The sequence below is a fragment of the Mustela nivalis genome (assembly GCF_964662115.1).
Source record: "Mustela nivalis genome assembly, chromosome: 1".
NCBI classification, from domain to species: Eukaryota; Metazoa; Chordata; class Mammalia; order Carnivora; family Mustelidae; genus Mustela; species Mustela nivalis.
Genome location: NC_139020.1, coordinates 116,517,382 through 116,536,204, shown reverse-complemented (window position 1 = coordinate 116,536,204; position 18,823 = coordinate 116,517,382). Strand labels below are relative to the sequence as shown.

At 44.1% G+C, this 18,823-nt stretch overlaps 1 protein-coding gene across 6 annotated transcripts in view; it reads right to left on the bottom strand.

Moving 5' to 3' along the window:
• Positions 1-18,823, bottom strand: part of SLC12A8 (solute carrier family 12 member 8) — a 135,949-nt gene that overhangs the window by 32,920 nt on the left and 84,206 nt on the right. For all 6 annotated transcript variants that reach the window (XM_082699823.1, XM_082699820.1, XM_082699825.1 and 3 more), the window contains 2 exons: positions 13,265-13,352; positions 11,715-11,802 (listed from right to left, as the gene is read on the bottom strand). In XM_082699823.1, coding sequence (XP_082555949.1) covers positions 11,715-11,802; positions 13,265-13,352 — 176 coding nt within the window. The remainder of the gene's footprint in view (positions 1-11,714; positions 11,803-13,264; positions 13,353-18,823) is intronic.

Genomic DNA, 18,823 nt, shown 5'->3' with positions numbered 1-18,823 from the left:
TTCCCCCCCCTTCTGCTCGCCCCAATTTTGGGTCTCTTCTGATTTGGTTAGTGTATATTTTTATGGGGTATTTACTACCCTTTTAGTATTTTGTTCTCTCATTCATCTATTCTTATCTGGGTAAAATGACAAGGTGGAAAAACTCACCACAAAAAAAAAAAAAAAAGAAAGAAAGAAAGAAAGAAAGAAAGAAAAGAAAAGAAAAGAGGCAGTACCAATGGCTAGGGGCATAATCAATACAGACATTAGTAATATGTCAGAACTAGAGTTCAGAATGTTGATTATCAAGGTGCTAGCTGGACTTGAAAAAAGCATAGAAGATATTAGAGAATCCCTTTCTGGAGAAATAAAAGAACTAAAATCTAACCAGGTTGAAATTTTAAAAAGCTATTAATGAGGAACAATAAAAAGTGGAGGCTCTTACTGCTAGGCTAAATGACACAGAAGAGAGAATTAGTGATATAGAAGACCAATTATAGAGAATAAAGAATCTGAGCAAAAGAGAGTTAAACAACTGGACCATGAGGGGAGAATTCAAGCGATAAGTGATACCATAAGACAAAACAATATTAGAACAATTGCGATCCCAGAAGAAGAGAGAGAGAGGGGGGTAGAAGATATATTGGAGCAAAGTATAGCAGAGAATTTCCCTAATTTAACAGAAGGAATAAGCATCAAAAACCAGGAGGCACAGAGAACCCCCCCTCAAAATCAATAAAAATAGGTCCACACCCTGTCATCTAATAGTAAAACTTACAAGTCTCAGTGACAAAGAGAAAATCCTGAAAGCAGCTTGGGACAAGAGGTCTATAACATACAATGGTAGAAAATATTAGATCAGCAGCAGACCTATCCAGAGACCTGGCAGGCCAGAAAGAACTGGTATGATATATTCAGAGCACTAAATGAGAAAAGTATGGAGCCAAGAATAATATACCCAGCTAGGTTGTCACCGAAAATAGAAGGAGAAATAAAAAGCTTCCAGGACAAACAAAAATTAAAAGAATTTGTAAATACCAAGCCAGCCCTTCAGGAAATATTAAAAGGGGTCCTCTAAGCAAAGAGAGAGCCTAAAAGTAACTGACCAGAAAGGAACAGAGACAATATACAGTAACAGTCACCTTACAGGCAATACAATGACACTAAATTCATATCTTTCGATAGTTACTGTGATTGTAAACGGGCTAAATGCTCCAATCAAAAGACACAGGGTATCAGAATGGATAAAAAAAAAAAAACAAGACCCATTGATATGCTGTCTACAAGAAACTCATTTTAGACCCAAAGACACCTCTAGATTTAAAATGAGGGGGTAAAAAACAATTTACCATGCTAATGGACATCAAAAGAAAGCTGGAGTGGCAATCCTTATAATAGATAAATTAGATTTTAAACCAAAGACTATAATAAGTGATGAGGAAGGACATCTCTGTCTGTCCAACTAATATCTCAGCCCCTAATGTAGGAGCAACCAATTATATAAGCCAATTAATAACAAAATCAAAGAAATGCATTGACAATAATGCAATAATAGTAGGAGACCCCCCCTCACTGAAATGGACAGATCACTAAGCAAAGATCAACAAGGAAATAAAGGCTTTAAATGACACACTGGACCAGATGGACATCACAGATATATTTAGACATCACAGATATATTTAGAATATTCCATCCCAAACAACAGAATACATATTCTCTAGTGCACTGGAACATTCTCCAGAATAGATGACATCTTGGGTCACAAATTAGATCTCAACCAGTACCAAAAGATTGGGATCATTCCCTGCATATTTTCAGACCACAATGCTTTGAAACTAGAACTCAATTATAAGAGGAAAGTTGGAAAGAACTTGAATACATAGAGGTTAAAGAACATCCTACTAAACAATGAATGGGTCAACCAGGAAATTAAAGAAGAATTTTAAAAATTCATGGAAACAAATGAAAATGAAAACACAACTGTTCAAAATCCTTGGGACGCAGCAAAGGCAGTCCTGAGAGGAAAGTATATAGCAATACAAGCCTTTCTCAAGAAACAAGAAAGGTCTCAAGTATACAACCTAACCCTACACCTAAAGGAGCTGGAAAAAGAACAGCAAAGAAAGCCTAAACCCAGCAGGAGAAGAGAAATAATAAAGAGCAGAAATCAATGAAATAGAAACCAAAAGAACAGTAGAACAAATGAATGAATCTAGGAGCTGATTCTTTGAAAGAATTAATAAGACTGATAAACCCCTGGCCAGACTTAACAAAAAGAAAAGAGAAAGGACCCAAATAAATAAAATCATAAATGAAAGATGAGAGATCATAACCAACACCAAAGAAATACAAACAATTATAAGAACATATTATGAGCAACTATATACCAGCAAATTTGACAATCTGGAAGAAGTGGATGCATTCCTGGAGACAAATCAACTACTAACACTGAATCAGGAAGAAATAGAAAACCTGAACAGACCCATAACCAGTAAGGAGAATAAAGCAGTCATCAAAAATCTCCCAACAAACAAGAGCCCAGGGCCAGAGGGCTTCCCAGGGGAATTCTACCAAACATTTAAAGAAGAATTAATTCCTATTCTCCTGAAACTGTTTCAAAAAAATAGAAATAAAAGGAAAACTTCCAAACTCATTTTATGAGACCAGCATTACCTTGATCCCAAAACTAAAGACCCCATCAAAAGGGAGAATTACAAACCAATATCCTTGATGAACATGGATACAAAAATTCTCACCAAAATACTAGCCAATAGGATCCAACAGTACATTAAAAGGATTATTCATTACAAGTGGGATTTATTCCTGGGCTGCAAGGGTGGTTCAACAGCTGCAAATCAATCAATGTGATATAATATATTACATTTAATAAATTTACATTACATTTAATAAGAAAAATAATAAGAACCATATGATACTCTCAATAGATACTGAAAATGCATTTGACAAAGTACAGCATCCTTTCTTGATCAAAACTCTTCACAGTGTAGGGATAGAGGGTACATACCTTAATATCATCAAAGCCATCCACAAAAAACCCACAGTGAATATTATTCTTAATGGGGAAAAACAGAGCTTTTCCCCTAAGGTCAGGAACACAGCAGGGATGTCCACTAACACCACTGCTATTCAACATAGTACTAGGAGTCCTAGCTTCAGCAATCAGACGAAAGAAACAAAAGGCATCCAAGTCAGCAAAGAAGAAGTAAACTATCACTCTTTGCAGATGATATGATACTTTATGTGGAAAACCCAAAAGACTCCACTTCAAAACTACTAGAACTCATACAGAAATTCAATAAAGTGTCAGGATATACAATCAGTGCACAGAACCCAGTTGCCTTTCTATACACCAACAGCAAGACAGAAGAAAAAGAAATTAAGGAGTCAATACCATTTACAATTGCACCCAAAACCATAAGATAGCTAAAAATAAACCTAACCAATGAGGGAAAGAATCTATACTCAGAAAACTATAAAGTACTCATGAAAGAAATTGAGGAACACACAAAGAAATGGAAAAATGTTCCATGCTCACGGATTGGAAGAATAAATATTGTGAAAATGTCTATGCTACCTAAAGCAATCTACACATTTAATGCAATCCCTATTAAAATACCATCAAATGGAACAAATAATCTTAAAATTTATGTAGAACCAGAAAAGACCCCAAATAGCCAGAGGAATGTTGAAAAAGAAAACCAAAGTTGGTAGCATCACAATTCTGGACTTCAAGCTCTATTACAAAGCTGTAATCATCAAGACAGTATGGTACTGGCACAGAAACAGACACAGATCAATGGAACAGAATACAGAGCCCAGAAATGGACCCTCAAATCTATGGTCAACTAATCTTCAACAAAGCAGAAAAGAATGTCCAATGGAAAAAAGACAGTCTCTTCAACAAATGGTGTTGGGAAAATTGGACAGCCACATGCAGAAGAATGAAACTGAACCATTTCCTTACACCACACACACACACACACACACACACACACACAAACAGACTGCAAATGGATGAAAGACCTCAATATGAGACAGAAATCCATCAAAATCCTTGAGGAGAACACAGGTAGTAACCTCTTCCACCTCAGCCACAGCAACTTCTTCCTAGAAACATTGTCAAAGGCAAGGGAAGGGCAAAAATAAACTATTGGGATTTGATCAAGATCAAAAGCTTTTGCACAGCAAAGGAAACAGTCAACAAAACCGAAAGACAACTGACAGAATGGGAGAAGATATTCACAAATGACATATCAGATAAAGGACAGTATCCAAAATCTACAAAGAACTTATCAAATTCAACACCCAAAGAAAAAATAATCCAATCAAGACATGGGCAGAGGACATGAACAGACATTTCTGCAAAGAAGACATCCAGATGGCCAACAGACACACAAAGAAGTACTCCACATCACTCGGCATCAGGGAAATACAAATCAAAACCACAATGAGATACCACTTCACACCAGTCAGAATGGCTAAAATCAACAAGTCAGGAAATGACAGATGTTGGCAAGGATGTGGAGAAAGGGGAACCCTCCCTACGCTGTTGCTGGGAATGCAAGCTGGTGCAGCCACTCTGGAAAACAGTATGGAGGTTCCTCAAAAAGTTGAAAATAGAGCTACCCTACAACCCAGCAATCGCACTACTGGGCATTTACCCTAAAGATACAAATGTAGTGATCCGAAGGGGCACGTGCATCCAAATGTTTATAGCAGCAATGTCCACAATAGCCAAACTATAGAAAGGACCTAGATGTCCATCAACAGAGGAATGGATAAAGAAGATGTGGTATATATATACAATGGAATACTATACAGCCATCAATAGAAACGAAATCTTGCCATTTGCAATGATGTGGATGGAACGTAGAGGATATCATACTAAGTGAAGTAAGTCAGTCAAATAAAGACAATTATCATATATCTCTGATCAAATGGAATTTGAGAGGTAGGGCAGGGGGTTGTGAGTGAGGGGTAGGGAGGGAAAAAATAAAATAAGATGGGATTGGGAGAGAGACAAACCATAAGAGACTCTTAATCTCATGAAACAAACTGAGAGTTGCTGTGGGCTGGGGGGGTTACAGATAGGGTGGTTGGGTTATGGACACTAAGGAGGGTATGTGCTATTGTGAGTCCTGTGAAGTGTGTAAACCTGATGATTCGCAGACCTGTACCCTGAGGGCAAATAATACATTATATGTTAATTTAAAAAAATGCAAAGAAAAGATTTATCAATGGCTCCCCACAACTCTGGCATCTTCAGCCCTTCCTGGTCTGTGACCTCTGTAGCCCCAGACCCCCCACACTCAGACTCTCTGTCAGCACATTTCCCTGCCTAAGGCCACCCTCTGTCCACACCTTATCTCCTCATTGTCTGTCTCTTACATCCAGGTGTGCTTCAAGACTCAGCCCGGTCCTCTCCTCCTACATGAGATCCTCCCCCGGCCCCTCACAGCAGGGGCTGCTCCTTAGGGCCTGCAGCACCTTAGCCCGAGGCTGGGGGACACTCAGCACACTGTGTCCTTTAGTGGCCCCAGAGGCCTCATCTCTGCAGGGCTCCTGTCTTGTTCATCCTGGTATATTTGGTGCCAACACAGAGCCATAAATGTTGAACAGATGAAGGAATGGGCTCCATGATCCACGTGGCCCACAGGTCACTAACAGATAGAGTAAGAGGGGATGCAGTTGTTCTGCTTGGTGTCGACTTGCAAAGGTCAGCATGGCTGGCCACACAGCTGGGCCAGAAGCTATGGGTCTGGAACCTGCCCCGCTCTCCTGAGCCGGCCTTCCTCTGTACCCACCAGGAAGTCTCCCTGCTTTCTGGTTATTTGAGGTCCCCTTCTCCATTCTACTTGACTGTAGGCATGGTGGCCAGAACTGTATGTTCCAAGGGCTCATTTATCCAACTATCACAGATGAGTTTGCCCTAATTTGCATGGTCCGGTCACACCCTTCATGATGAAGCTTCTCACCTCACTTTTTATGTCCCTGCTTTAGCCATCACTGGGTCAGTGGCACTGAGCTACATGGAACACCAGTGAATGTCGCTGTTTTCTTCAATGTCACCAGCATACTCCCCACCTGTGTTGTAGCCCATGACATGCGGGGGTTCTCCTTCAGGGCAGCATAAGCTCCTGCGTCTCGTGCCCCCTGCCCTCGCCCCATCACCCCAAACAGTCTGGCAGATGGGCTCCACACGTGCCCATGAAATTCATGAGGTTTTGAGACTCATGCCCTGGATGCCTCACAAAATTGTTAGATGGGGATGCCTGGGTGGCTCAGTCATTAAGCATCTGCCCTTTGCTCAGGTCATGACCCAGGGTCCTGGGATCGAGTCCTATATCAGGCTCCCGGTTCTGCGGAGCACCTGCTTCTCCCTCTTGCCCTGCTTGTGTTCCCTCTCTCCCCCTCTCTCTCTCTGTCAAATAAATAAATACAACCTTAAAAAAAATCATTAGATAAATGCTTCTATGACCAACCCCCAATACATTCTGGTATGCATTCTTTTACCTCTAATCTTTGTTTCTGTCTTCTTGACCAAACACATCCTATATTCACTGTTTTTTTGTTTTTTTTTTAAATACATGGACTCAGGTGCCTGGCTGGCTCCGTCGGTGGAATATTCAACTCCTGATCTCGGGGACATGAGTTTGAGCCCCACACTGTGAGTAGAGATTCCATTGGGAAAAAAATATGTAGACGATGTGATGAAATTTTATCAAAAGCTTCTAGAAAATGTAACTAGGAGTTCTCTACTCTGGCTATACCTAAGAATCCCTCCAGAGTTCTGGCTTTATCAGTGTTGGGTGGGCACTGACATCGCTGATTTTTCAAAAACCCTCCAGGCCATTCTAATGCGCAGCCAGGGTAGAGAATTGCTGGACGAGACGCAGTGTGCCCACCCCACTGTCCCTTCAGAGAATTCTCCAGAAGACTCAGGCATGGTATCTCCTTGCAGAAATTTTATTGCTTCTTATCCAAAAGGTTATATATATTTGTTAAAATTTTTTTTGTTTTCATTGAAAGACTGTCCATTTACTCAGACTGGAAATGAGATGGCCCAGTCTGGCTTCCTCCTTGTGTGGAGCTGACCCAGGAAACCGGGGTCTCTAGTACGAGGGGCTACAGTGACGCCAAGGACTGGCCAGCCTTCCCACAGTCACTCCCTGGGACTCCTGCAGAACCTTTGGGCTGGTGCCTGGAGAGGGGACCATCCAGGCATAGCAACTTGTTTGTGTCCAATGTGGCAACTGTGTTTATAACGAGCTGTTCCCTCGACTATCTTTTATATAAAACTACTACTCTGTCAATTTTCTGAAAAATATATGAAATGTTGGTGGTTGTGTCTGGATCAATGATAAAGACTCCATTCTAGCTCTCTCCCATATGTAGCCTGTCTCTCCCTTCCTATATGTCATCCCTCCACCCACGGGAGCATTCGCTGAGGACAGGAGACATAACTGGCCCAGCGAGAGGCAGACATTACAGTTAAAACAGGGAACTACACAGCTTTGCTCCCAGCCCTCGGAGAATTTCCTCACTTTCTCTCTTTATACGGAACTGTGAGCTTGTGAACTGTGACAATGGAGATGAAGTGAGCTTGAGCAGACGTGTGTCACAGTTCTTTGCAGGGGGAGCACTCTTCTGTCATACAGCTGTTTGAACCATCACAAAAAAAGCTATCTTTCCAAAATTATCTGAGGTATGAACTACCCTAATTTCTTCCTTCAGTAACTCCTGATGAAAATTATAATTCCATCTCCTTTCTTTTCATATTTTATGCTGGCTACCATCAGAGCTTAAACCCTTGAGAAATCCCACCTGTCCACCGCTGTTCCCGTCTCTTGAAGGGCTGAACTCCAAGTCATTTGCAAGGTGCTCATCCTGCCACATCCAATTCCTATGGCCCGTTGACATTAGCGAGGAGTACATCCTGACCTCACACAATCCCAAACTGTCTCACAGTCCCCTAGTTTTCTCCTGCATCAGATCTCCACAGACATGAATTTCCTCACACTGTCTCGACTCCACAAAAGGACCGATACCTACACATTCGGTCAAGTTTTCTCACTTGATAGCCATTTTCCAGAAGGAAGTAAAGTTGGCTTTAGTTCCTGAGAGACAGCTCTGTGTCCCTAATGGAGAGCAGAGGACAGCCAACCCAGGGAGGATGGGGGACACTGAGGAGCTGGCTGGCCTCCTACACCAGCTGCCCTCTGATGTGGGCGCTCAAGGTCCCTCTTGAACACATGAAACCATGACTGTCAAATCTAAGAATGATAAGAGATTACTCTGCAGGATACTCCCCCCCCTTTTTTTAAAAAAGGTTTTATTTATTTATTTGACAGATCACAAGCAGGCAGAGAGAGGGGAGGAAGCAGGCTCCCCGCTGAGCAGAGGCCCGATGCAGGGCTCGATCCCAAGACCCTGAGATCATGACCTGAGCCGAAGGCAGAGGCCTTAACCCACTGAGCCACCCAGGCGCCCCAGGACACTTCCCTTTTAACAAAGATGCTTCTGGGGTGCTTTTCCTACTTATTTGTTCTTATTTTGCTGGTTGGCAAGCTCCAGGCTTCCTAAAGTACTTGGTCTTTTTGATGTTTAATAAACTTTTTTTCTTCCTGGACTATATACAAGTTTATTCCAAAACAATTATTTATTTAATCTATTTAGTTTTACCTCTGCTAATACCTATTCTTTATACAATTCCTCTCTTCATAACTGAGTAATATTGGGATGGACTCTTTTTTTGCCTATCCAGTTAAATACGGTAGATTTGTAAGAAAAAAATATGTCCCACCTATAAGGTTCTCCCTGTTAAGGAGTGTTCAGAGGAGTCAATATTTAATAAGACCTACTGTATACCAAGTATTGTGCTTTACATAGATTACCTCAGAGGCGCCGCAATGTGCTAAAGACTTCTGAAAGAGCGTAACACTACGGGGTGGCTGGTTGGCTCTGTTAGAACAGGCAACTCTCGACCATGAGGTTGTGAATTCAAGCCCCATGTTGGGCATGGAGCCTGCTTAAGGAAAAAAAAAAAAAAAGCATAACACTATGGAGACTGACCCCCAAGAGCCAGGCAAAAGTTTCTGTGGGGTAGGGATATAAAGCAAAAAAGAATCTTCTTAGCGAAACCGTAGGCTGGGAAGCCAAATAATTAGAAATAGATTGGAGAAACTACAGGAAACCCCGAAAGAAACAGACGAAATGACCAGCTGCTGGTCAGTGGAAAGGAGTCCAGGGTAGCTGGCAGCCACTGAAGATAAGTGTTCTGGCAGAAGGCAGAGAAGTACACTGAGGAGCTTCCTGAGAGCCATCACCAAGTGGGAGGAGCATCCTGGAGGCCTGCCTGGTCTCTGCCCGAGGGTGAGACCCTCAGGACACACAGACCAGACTGAGGAGGCCTTGCTTCCTCAGGGCCCAGGAGAGCTCGGAGATGGGCTGGCTGAGAACTCAGGCCACAGCTACGATGAGCAGCTGAGATGAACAGTTTACTAAAACCATGTCAGGGTGGTACGTCAGGGTGGTAAGCCATGTGGGGGAACCATGGAGGAGACTATGCATTTGTACCTTCTGACCTTTGCAGGTGGCGCGTGCGCACACACACACACACACACACACACACACACACAAGTTCTCCAGGCACTGCTAGGAAAACCGGCCATGGCCCAGCTCACTGCTGAGTTCAGACCAGCTACTACAGCCGAGTCAGTGCCAAGGAGGGACACCAGACAATGAAAAAGGGGGAAAGCCAAGGTTGGAGGCTTTGGGTGGGCGGGAATATTCTGTGAGATCCCCTTCGTAGGGGGGGCCTGGGGGACAGCAGCGCAGCACAGTGCCCCTGTTCTGGAGTTGCCCTGGTGGGTTCTGTGACTGTCCACTTACTTGTTGTACCAGCCCCCGTTTGCTATTGGGAACCAAGAGCAGTACCTTTCCTGATTTTACAGACTTTACAACCACCTCTTCCAGGAAATGGTCTATTCTCCAGGAACCAAACCTTCCACCTCTCACCCTGGCTTGCCCACAATGGTACTCCCATACATTATGGCCAAGCATGGTTCCGCGGGTGCCCTGCTAGCAAAATGCTCGCCTACCTGTTTCAATGCCTAGGATAGGTGGCACGCCAAACAAACTTTCCTCAGTTCTAGTGGTGGAATTTCCACCCACAAAAGCTTTCCTGAGCTGTCCGCGGAGATGTTTTCCTCTCCTATTGCGGCCTTCCTCGGATACAGGCTGCCTATCCTCCCGTATCCCTGTTCTTTGTTCTCCCTGCAAAGGAGGGGAAGGAGGGGAGACAGGAGCCCCAGACCAGGGGATAATTTGCCTTGTTCCATCCAAATCAGATTCCCTCCATGAGGGAATCTACTGGAAAGGAACCTACTTTGGAGGCGGGCAGAGCCAGCTAGCTAGCTAGCCAGACACTGGCAAGTTGCAGACAGCGGCCAGCAGAGCCCCCTGGTCAAAGAATCAGCTATTCCCAGAGGCCTTTAATTCCTCTGATGCAGCCAAGCTTTTCATTCCAAGATTAGAGAAAAGGCCCATGGGAGATGAAACTCAAGACGGAAGCTCGCCTGTGGGTATAAATTAGGGCTGCAGATTCCTTCCCTGAGAGCAAGTGTCTTGCTGGGGGTCTAAGACCGTGGTCCCAGGAAGGGGGAGGTGCGAGTGCCCTCACTACCTGAGCTGCTCCCCCTTTCGAAACCTGCTTTCAGAGTCAAGACCCCTGAAAATACAGATCATTTTTAATCTACCACCTACATCTTAAAAAGAAACTCATGTGAATGTGGAAACCAAGCCCAAGTGCAGCTCTAAAAAGAGTTCAGTTTCCTGCCCTGGGCTGCCCTGCGTGAACATCAGCAAGGTGGTTTTGCAAAGCCTCACACCAAGAGAAAGTGCTACTTTCTCCCAAAATTGGAGGAGAAACACTTAGGAGTTAACTAAGAAAACTTTCCTAGCCTTCTGCGTTTCTCTGACAAATGACAGGAATCTCAAGGTCCACTTTTCCTCCAAGAACTTAAGGAAAGGTAGGAATTTTGGGGGATTTCCAGAAAAGCATCTGGGAATCTTATTCTCCTAGGTTCTAGAGATGTCAAATGAGTGTCCTTGACTGTGACCTGACCTCCAGCCCCGTTAAGGGGCAGCTGTGGAATGTGAGGAATTTGCTAATCTCCTTCTGGCAGGGTCCACTGTTCTAGAAACAAGGGTGTTACAGCCAGATCAACCCCAGCCCACCCCTGGGGAGAGCCTCTGGAGCCAAGGTCTGCAGAGGGCAGGGTGGGCCGCCCTCTTGGAGGAGGGCGCTGGGCCTCCTCCAACTCCCTCCACTTTGCTGCCTCCTCCCCACCCCTCAGCGTCCAGGGAGCAGCCCTTTTCTGCTCATGGTGGAAGGTGAGGCGAGCGGCAGAAATGAAGGGCTGGTTGAGCTAGGAGTTTTCGCTGATGGCACCCTTTGTTTCTGTCCTGAGTTTTGACACAAAGAGATGCTTGTGTTCCTCTTACTTAGTCCCTGCTCCGTAAGAAAAACCTGTACCTTTTCCATGTTTTTGAGCCCCCCCCCCACCGCCCTCCCGCGCACACACACACTTTAGTCCTAGGCCCAGGCCTCTCGGGATCCCCAAGCAGGACTGCAAGGGGGAGGCAGCCATTTGCAATGGGAGCCAGTAAAAGACCCATCAGATGGAGACGGTCGGCAGTGCAGACTCACCCACCTTTTCCGCTATCAGGAAGTCATAGCGAAGGGCCTCTCGGGTGCAGGCAGCGCCCAGCAGGAAGACGAATACGAGGTACAAAAACCACCTGCAAAAACCCCAAGAGTGGAACAGAGCTTACACCCCCGATGTGCGCCAAGCCCTTGCCAGCCCACCTCACTCAGCCCCCGGGTTGGAAGGGAGGACAAAGGCCAGTCATGAAGCCTCCCTCCTTGTCTGAGGGGACTTCCAGCACTACTTCCCCTCTAGCCTATCTCTTGCCAAAGAATGTATCATCGTTTTGTCTCTTTCTTACTTTAAAGAGAGAGATGCCCTGAGGGCGCTGGGAGTGGGGAGCCGGAGACCACCGGCCTCCAGGTGGCCGGGACTCAGGCAGGGTTGACCGGCAACCCCACAGCCCCCCTTCGCACCCTTGAAGAACACGCAGATGGTCTTTCAGGTTTCTTAGGCTGCTGTTCCTTGGATCCCAGATGACAGAGAGCCGGGTCAAGTGTGGAAAGGGCAGCCAAGACCCGGCCCTGCCCTTAGACACCTGGTGACCTTGAATAAGTCATATGATACCCCACAGACTCCTTCCCATCTGGGCAGTGAGAGGATGGGCCAAGGGTCTCCCTCCTGGGACCTCCCAGCTCTGACCCCAAAATGAGGCAGGGTTTTTTTCCTTCTCTCTTCTTCCCAACACCCAAGCGATCTCTGCGGCCTTCATCCTCTGGCCGGCATGCCGCCGTCCTCGGCACCTGTCGGTCTGGTGCTGTGTACCGGACGCCGGGAGCCACTCTCATAAGCTAAGAGCAAATTCAACTTTGTGAAACACACATTTGTATTTTTAAAGTACCACGGTCAAAGTAACACAGGCACTCGCATCCCCCCCAGTGAAGGCAGAGAAGCTTCTTCCTGTGGTACGGAGAGCCCCACAGAAGACTCTGGAAGCTCAAACAGACCCAAGGCCACTCAGTCTGCTCATGGGGGTGGCGCAGTGGGAACTGAAACCCCCGGAACCTTGGAGTGGTGGGGAGAGAGCGGGGGGGGAAGGAAAAGAGCCTTCACACACAGAAGCCACTCCACGGTCGCTGGGGCAAATATATTCTCAACCCCATTTTATGAGAAAGGAAAACAGAGGCTCAGAGAGCTAAGTACATTGTTCAAGGTCACCCAGCCACCCAGCAGCAGAGCTGGAATAGGAATCCCAACCTGAGGGCAAAACTCTTCACTGTTCTATTCCTTCCAACAATCCCGGAAAGTCAATGGTTAAAAAATCCCCAAGTTCAAAATGGAAGTGGGGGAGGAGGAGGGGCAGGAGGCTGAGGAAGAAAAGAAAGAAAGGATCCATCCTCCTCCTCCTGCATTCCCAGGCAGGGGGTCTGAAAGGGCAGGCTTCTGAACCCACCAGACGTGAATTTTCCAGCTGGCTGAGTGTTAAAAGGAGAATTGGAATATGAAATAGATTGGCCACAGTTGGGGCACTCTCAGAACAAAAGGGGCAAACCCTCTTTTGCCTAGGGTTTTCTCTCCTTCTCTCCAGCTGATGGCCACCAGGGGAACTTACTTACGAGATGCCAACAGCTGCTAGGGAGCCCAGGGGGATGCTGGCAGCGGGCTCCCGGAGGTCACCCCCCATGTTGAAACCGGCCATGACTCCTGAAAGACACCCAGACAGGGGAGATGGGTGAACAGTGTACACCACTCCATGAATTGCCTTCCCCTCGCCAGGGCCCTCTCCTGGAAGCTATCCCACGGCAAGCCCTCCCATCTGCAGTTCTGGCAACTGAGCTTCTCCATCTCCCCTGGCAACTGGGGAGGCATCCGTGGGGCATGAAAGGGACCTTTGTGGGTTGGATGATGCTTGAGAGGAAAGCCTTGCTGGCTACAAAAGCATCTTACGGCCCAGGGCTAAGTAATGAGGGTGAGTGAGACATCTGGCAGGCTGCACAAAGGTCCTGTGGCCACATACTGAGCTCTGCTGCACGCCCCCCCAACTCCCTGGGGAAGCTCAGCCTTAGCAAAGCACCTGGTGCCCCCTCCCCAGCTGAGCTACTTGCCTCTGCTGCCCACTGACTGCACTGGGGTTCAGGTATCCTGGGAGCACGTCCCATCCAACAGCCAGAGCCAGAGACCAAAGGGCTCTAAACAAGTTCCAAAGAACTATTGTGATGCTACCATACCAACTGAGTCCCAAGCTCCTTCTCCTCAGTGCCTCTATTCCCCAACATTTGTGAAAAGTCGTAATTAGTCATGATGGGGAAGGAGGACACCATGTGGGACCGTGAGGAGGGATCATCATGTCTGTCCACATTCATCCACACAAGAGGCCAGTAAGACTATGTGTTCTGAACAACAAAAGTGGGTCCAACCCACAAGTGCTCTACAAGTCTTAATCAGGAAGGTCTCACAGAGGGGTGGGTGCATCTCAAATGTGGCCTTGTGGGAAGATTTGCATAGGCTTAGGGAGAGATATAGGCCTGATCCCATCATTAGGGATTGAACACTTCCAGCCTGACAGTGCCTGGGCTAAGGTTTTCCATGCTTTTTTTTTTTTTTTTTTTTAAATCTTGTTCAATCCTTACAACAACCACATCACAAAAGTAGAATTATTTCCCCCATTTTATAGAAAAGGAAACTAGTGCTCAGAGAGGTTAAAGTAGCTTAGGGTCACACATTAATTAAGTGGGAAAGCTAGGATTCAACCCGTCTGACTCTGAAAATTACGTTCTTACCACCGCTGCTATAATGCTTGCAAGAGCGCAGGTGGAATGGGGTAAAGTAGACAGGGAGGCAGACAGTTAACGAGGGCCTATTTCCAAGGGTGCCCTAAATGGGGGACCCGCACTGGGACCTGCACATGCATTGACCAGCAATACCACTACTGGAACTTCCACCTCAGTAAATAGTCAAGAATATGAGTGAAGATGTAGCCAGAAATGTCTACAAATTCTTGTCTATACAAGTGAGAATAAGAAACAACCTAGTATTTACAAATAGGGGAATGGTTAAATAAGTGATGATATATCATTCAATAAATACCAGGGTTGTCAGAGATATGTTGTGATGTGGAAAGATATTTAAAAAGCTCTTGTTTCATTTTCAGATGCATATTATAAAACAGAACATATGGTATGAGCCCATTGTTGTAAAAAAAAAAAAAAAAAAAGACAACAGATCAATGTATGCATAGGGTAGAAAAAAAAGGAACCAGGACATATTTTAAAATGCTAAACATGGAAAAACAGATCATTTTTCATTTTATTGCGTATATACATCGTCCCAGCTTTCTACAGTGATTGTTTTGAACTGGTGGTTTCTTAAAAGGTTGTTTAAAGTGCCACATGAGGCACCTTCTCTTTCCTCTTGTTTCCCTTCTTCCCAAGATCCTATTTGAGGGTAGGAAGGGAGAAAATGGATCCATTTGGGATGGAGGGTTGGGATGGAGAGCTGTGAGTAGAAGAAAGGTCGCTCCAGATGTCTGGCACATAGAGAATGGAGAAAATGACCCAGGGTGAAAGAGTTAGAAAACGTCTCCAGAGTATCTGAGTAAACCCAAGGAAAATGAGGACTGGCCATGTGGATGTTTGCTCCCCAGTGAAGCCGTCCTCAAGGGCTGGCCGTACTCACAAATGAGCCACAGTCAAGTCCCCTTCAGGGACACAAACCTACACACTCCCCAGCCAGGAATCCACGCCAGCAGCCCAAGATTGCCAGGGGTGTGATGAAAACCAGCAGCAGATACATGTGTGATAAAAATAGAACAACCTGGGCTGGAAGGAACAAATAAATCAGGACACAGAGGAGAGTTTTGAAGAAAATAATATTCTATTTTTGAAGAAAATCATATTCTGAGAAGGATATTATCTCTATAAGGCAAAGTGCAAGGAAAACAAAAAATAATCCAAGAGCAAAAAAAGAACTTTTAAAGATTACAAACACAATCGCTAATATTAAGAATGCAATAGAGGATCTGAAAGATAAAGTTAAGTACCTTGGAACTGAGAACAGAAAGAGAAAGGGGTACAAAACTTGAGCAAAGGAGCACCTGGGTGGCTCAGTGGGTTAAAGCCTCTGCCTTCGGCTCAGGTCATGATCCCAGGAGCACCTGGGTGGCTCAGTGGGTTAAAGCCTCTGCCTTCAGCTCAGGTCATGATCCCAGGGCCTGGGATCGAGCCCTGCATTGGGCTCTCTGCTCAGCAGGGAGCCTGCTTCCTTTCCTTTCTCTGCTTGTCTCTCTGTCTACTTGTAATCTCTGTCTGTCAAATAAATTTTAAAAATCTTAAAAAAAAAAAAAACGAGCAAAGACCAGGAGAAACAGAGGACCTATCTTAGAGCTCCAATATCCAACTAATAGGAGATCCAAAAAGAGAGAAGAGAGAAAACAAAGGAAATAACCAGATAAATAAACCAGAAATAAATAATAAATAATCAGAAATAAATGTCTCCAAACTGAAGAAGACACAAGTCTTCAGGTTGAAATATTCCACAGAACAGACAGCACAAAGAACAAAATTTAAGATGTCCATACCTAAATGTAACATTGTGCAATTTCAGGAAAAATCCTAAATATTTCCAAAGGTAAAAAACTAAGCACAAAACAGAACAAAAATTAGATTTGTTTTTGGCAAAAGTGAATGCTAGGATGGAGTGCCAATTTTAAAACTCTGAGAAAAAATTATTTTGAAACTAAAATTTTAGCCAGATTACCAAGTAAGTGAAAGCAAAGCTATGCAGACAAGGGCTCAAAAATTTACCTCCCACATATAATTTCTGAGGAAGATACTAAAGCATGCACTCCAGGAAAATGAGGGAGGAAAACATGAGAGTGGTGATGACTCAGGGATGAAGTAAAGTTCCCAAACCACCATTGTTACTGTGCAGAAACCAGCAGGGACTAAGGCAGAAGGCTGGAGGCCCCAGGAGGCATGCCTCTGGATAGGAATTGGATTCAACCCAATGAACAGTATGATTAACAAACTGAATGATTTTTAAGAACATGCTAAACTGCGTATTTTGGCAACAAGAGAAAACAAAGTTTCTTGAAACTCCAGGAAAAATGAGCAAGAAAGTCAATGTCTAAATATGACTCAAACTAAAATGTCATGGCATGATTTTACATAACTAATGGAATATTAGAAAAAGTAACCCATTTGGCCATGATATTAGAAATATTCTCCCATAATGCCACAAGGACCACATCAGAATCACAGCAAAAGAAACAGAATTCTAGCTACTATTTCACTCTTCATTGAACGACAGCTACCCGTCATAATTGTGTATATGTTTACTGTATTTTTTTAACTTCTAAAAATTGACTTATAGACAAAGCACAGAGGACATAATTCTAGTTACAAAATAGAATATGAATATTTTCTACCTCAACAACATAGAGGTCAAAGTGTAGCTAAACTGATACTAGGAACCAATACCCCCCCCAAAAAAAATAATAAAAGAAGAAGAATTAGAAGTAGAAGGAATGTAGAAAGCACTAATATCTTCATTGTAGTAGTGCTGAAAAACAAAAACATTAGTCCCATGCTCTTGCACTCAGGTCTGGGTTGGCTGTTACAAGCTCCGATTAGTTTAAGAAGAAAACTTGAAAGATGATTCTAATAATGCCTTTCAAGCTAGCCATTACATTTGGGAGGTAGATAAAGGAAAGGCTAGTGAATATATACTAGTTGCAATAAATTTTAAGGTAATTCTAAACTTATTCTGTATCTTATTATTGTAAAGGAGAATATTGAAGTGTTTGCTAGAAAGAGCAAAGAAATTTCCAAGAATATTGAGCAGTTTGTCTTTGAAGTTACAAAGATTGTTAACTTATAAACTTAAAAAACTTTAATACATTTGAGTGTGTGTGTGTGTGTGTGTGTGTGTGTGTGTGAGAGAGAGAGAGAGAGAGAGAAAGAGAAACTGTGTTTGTTCACTTAAAATTGTAGACTATAGTTTTTATGGGATTTTGCCTACTCACCTGCTAATTGTCAACTTGTTATGGCTTCCCTGATATTGTTCTAAAAATGCAAATATAATAGGATCATGTAGATTACCTCCAATTAGGGATTCCCTTAAGATAACTGAAGTATTCCCTGTAAAAATATTTTACACATGAAATAAATATGAGTCTAATACATTAATCTCATAACACAACACTGAATTTCAATTTTCCACACCAATAAGAGTGAAGGGATGTAGCCCAAAACTGACAAAATAACAGAGATTTAAGAATATTATTTAAAATTTGGGGCACCTGGGTGGCTCAGTGGGTTAAAGCCTCTGCCTTCAGCTCAAGTCATGATCCCAGGGTCCTGGGATAGAGCTCCACATCAGGCTCTCTGCTCAGCAGGGAGCCTGCTTCCTCCTCTCTCTCTCTGCCTGCTTGTGATCTCTGTCTGTCAAATAAATAAATAAAATCTTAAAAAAAAAAAAAAGAACATTATTTAAAATTAAAAGGGTAACAATAACAACAAAAAGCAATGTAACTATCAAAAATTGGGAAATGGATAGAGGAGCATGTAAGTAAGGCGAACTTTATTTCCTAACAGGCAGTCAATAGTTTATGTCTTTCATTAAACAAGTTACAGGTTCAAGCTTCCTGCTTGGTAATACACAGCTAGCTCCCAAAGTGCTGAAAATGATTAAAAGCGGCTGCCCAGATGGAAGGGTATCGGGGGTGGTGATGGGTGGGGTGGGAGACCACCGCTTTCTATCATAAGCACTTCTGTAGGATTTTCTTTTTTGTCAGATGCAGATCTTATTTAAATCACAAAAGGATGCCCAGGACCTACCTTACTCTGACCAGTGTTCCTGGGACTGGATCCTGTCACTGAGGCTCTTTTCAAAGGGTAGGGCTTCACCGCTTGCTCCCAGAGCAATCTGGTGCCAAGGGCATCCCTGGCCAAATCTCCACACTTACCTGACTCCCAGACCCCACTAACTTCATCCACTAACAGCACCCCTTACTGGACCTCCTGAATTCTGACCCCCTGCAAAGGTTCCCACCTGTCATCACATTTACTGGTACCTCACATGACTGGTCACATTCCTTCCCACCATCGACAACAGCCTCCTTCTGCCCACAGATACCACCCCCCACCCCCACTCCTAGCAATTTTATGCCCATTCAT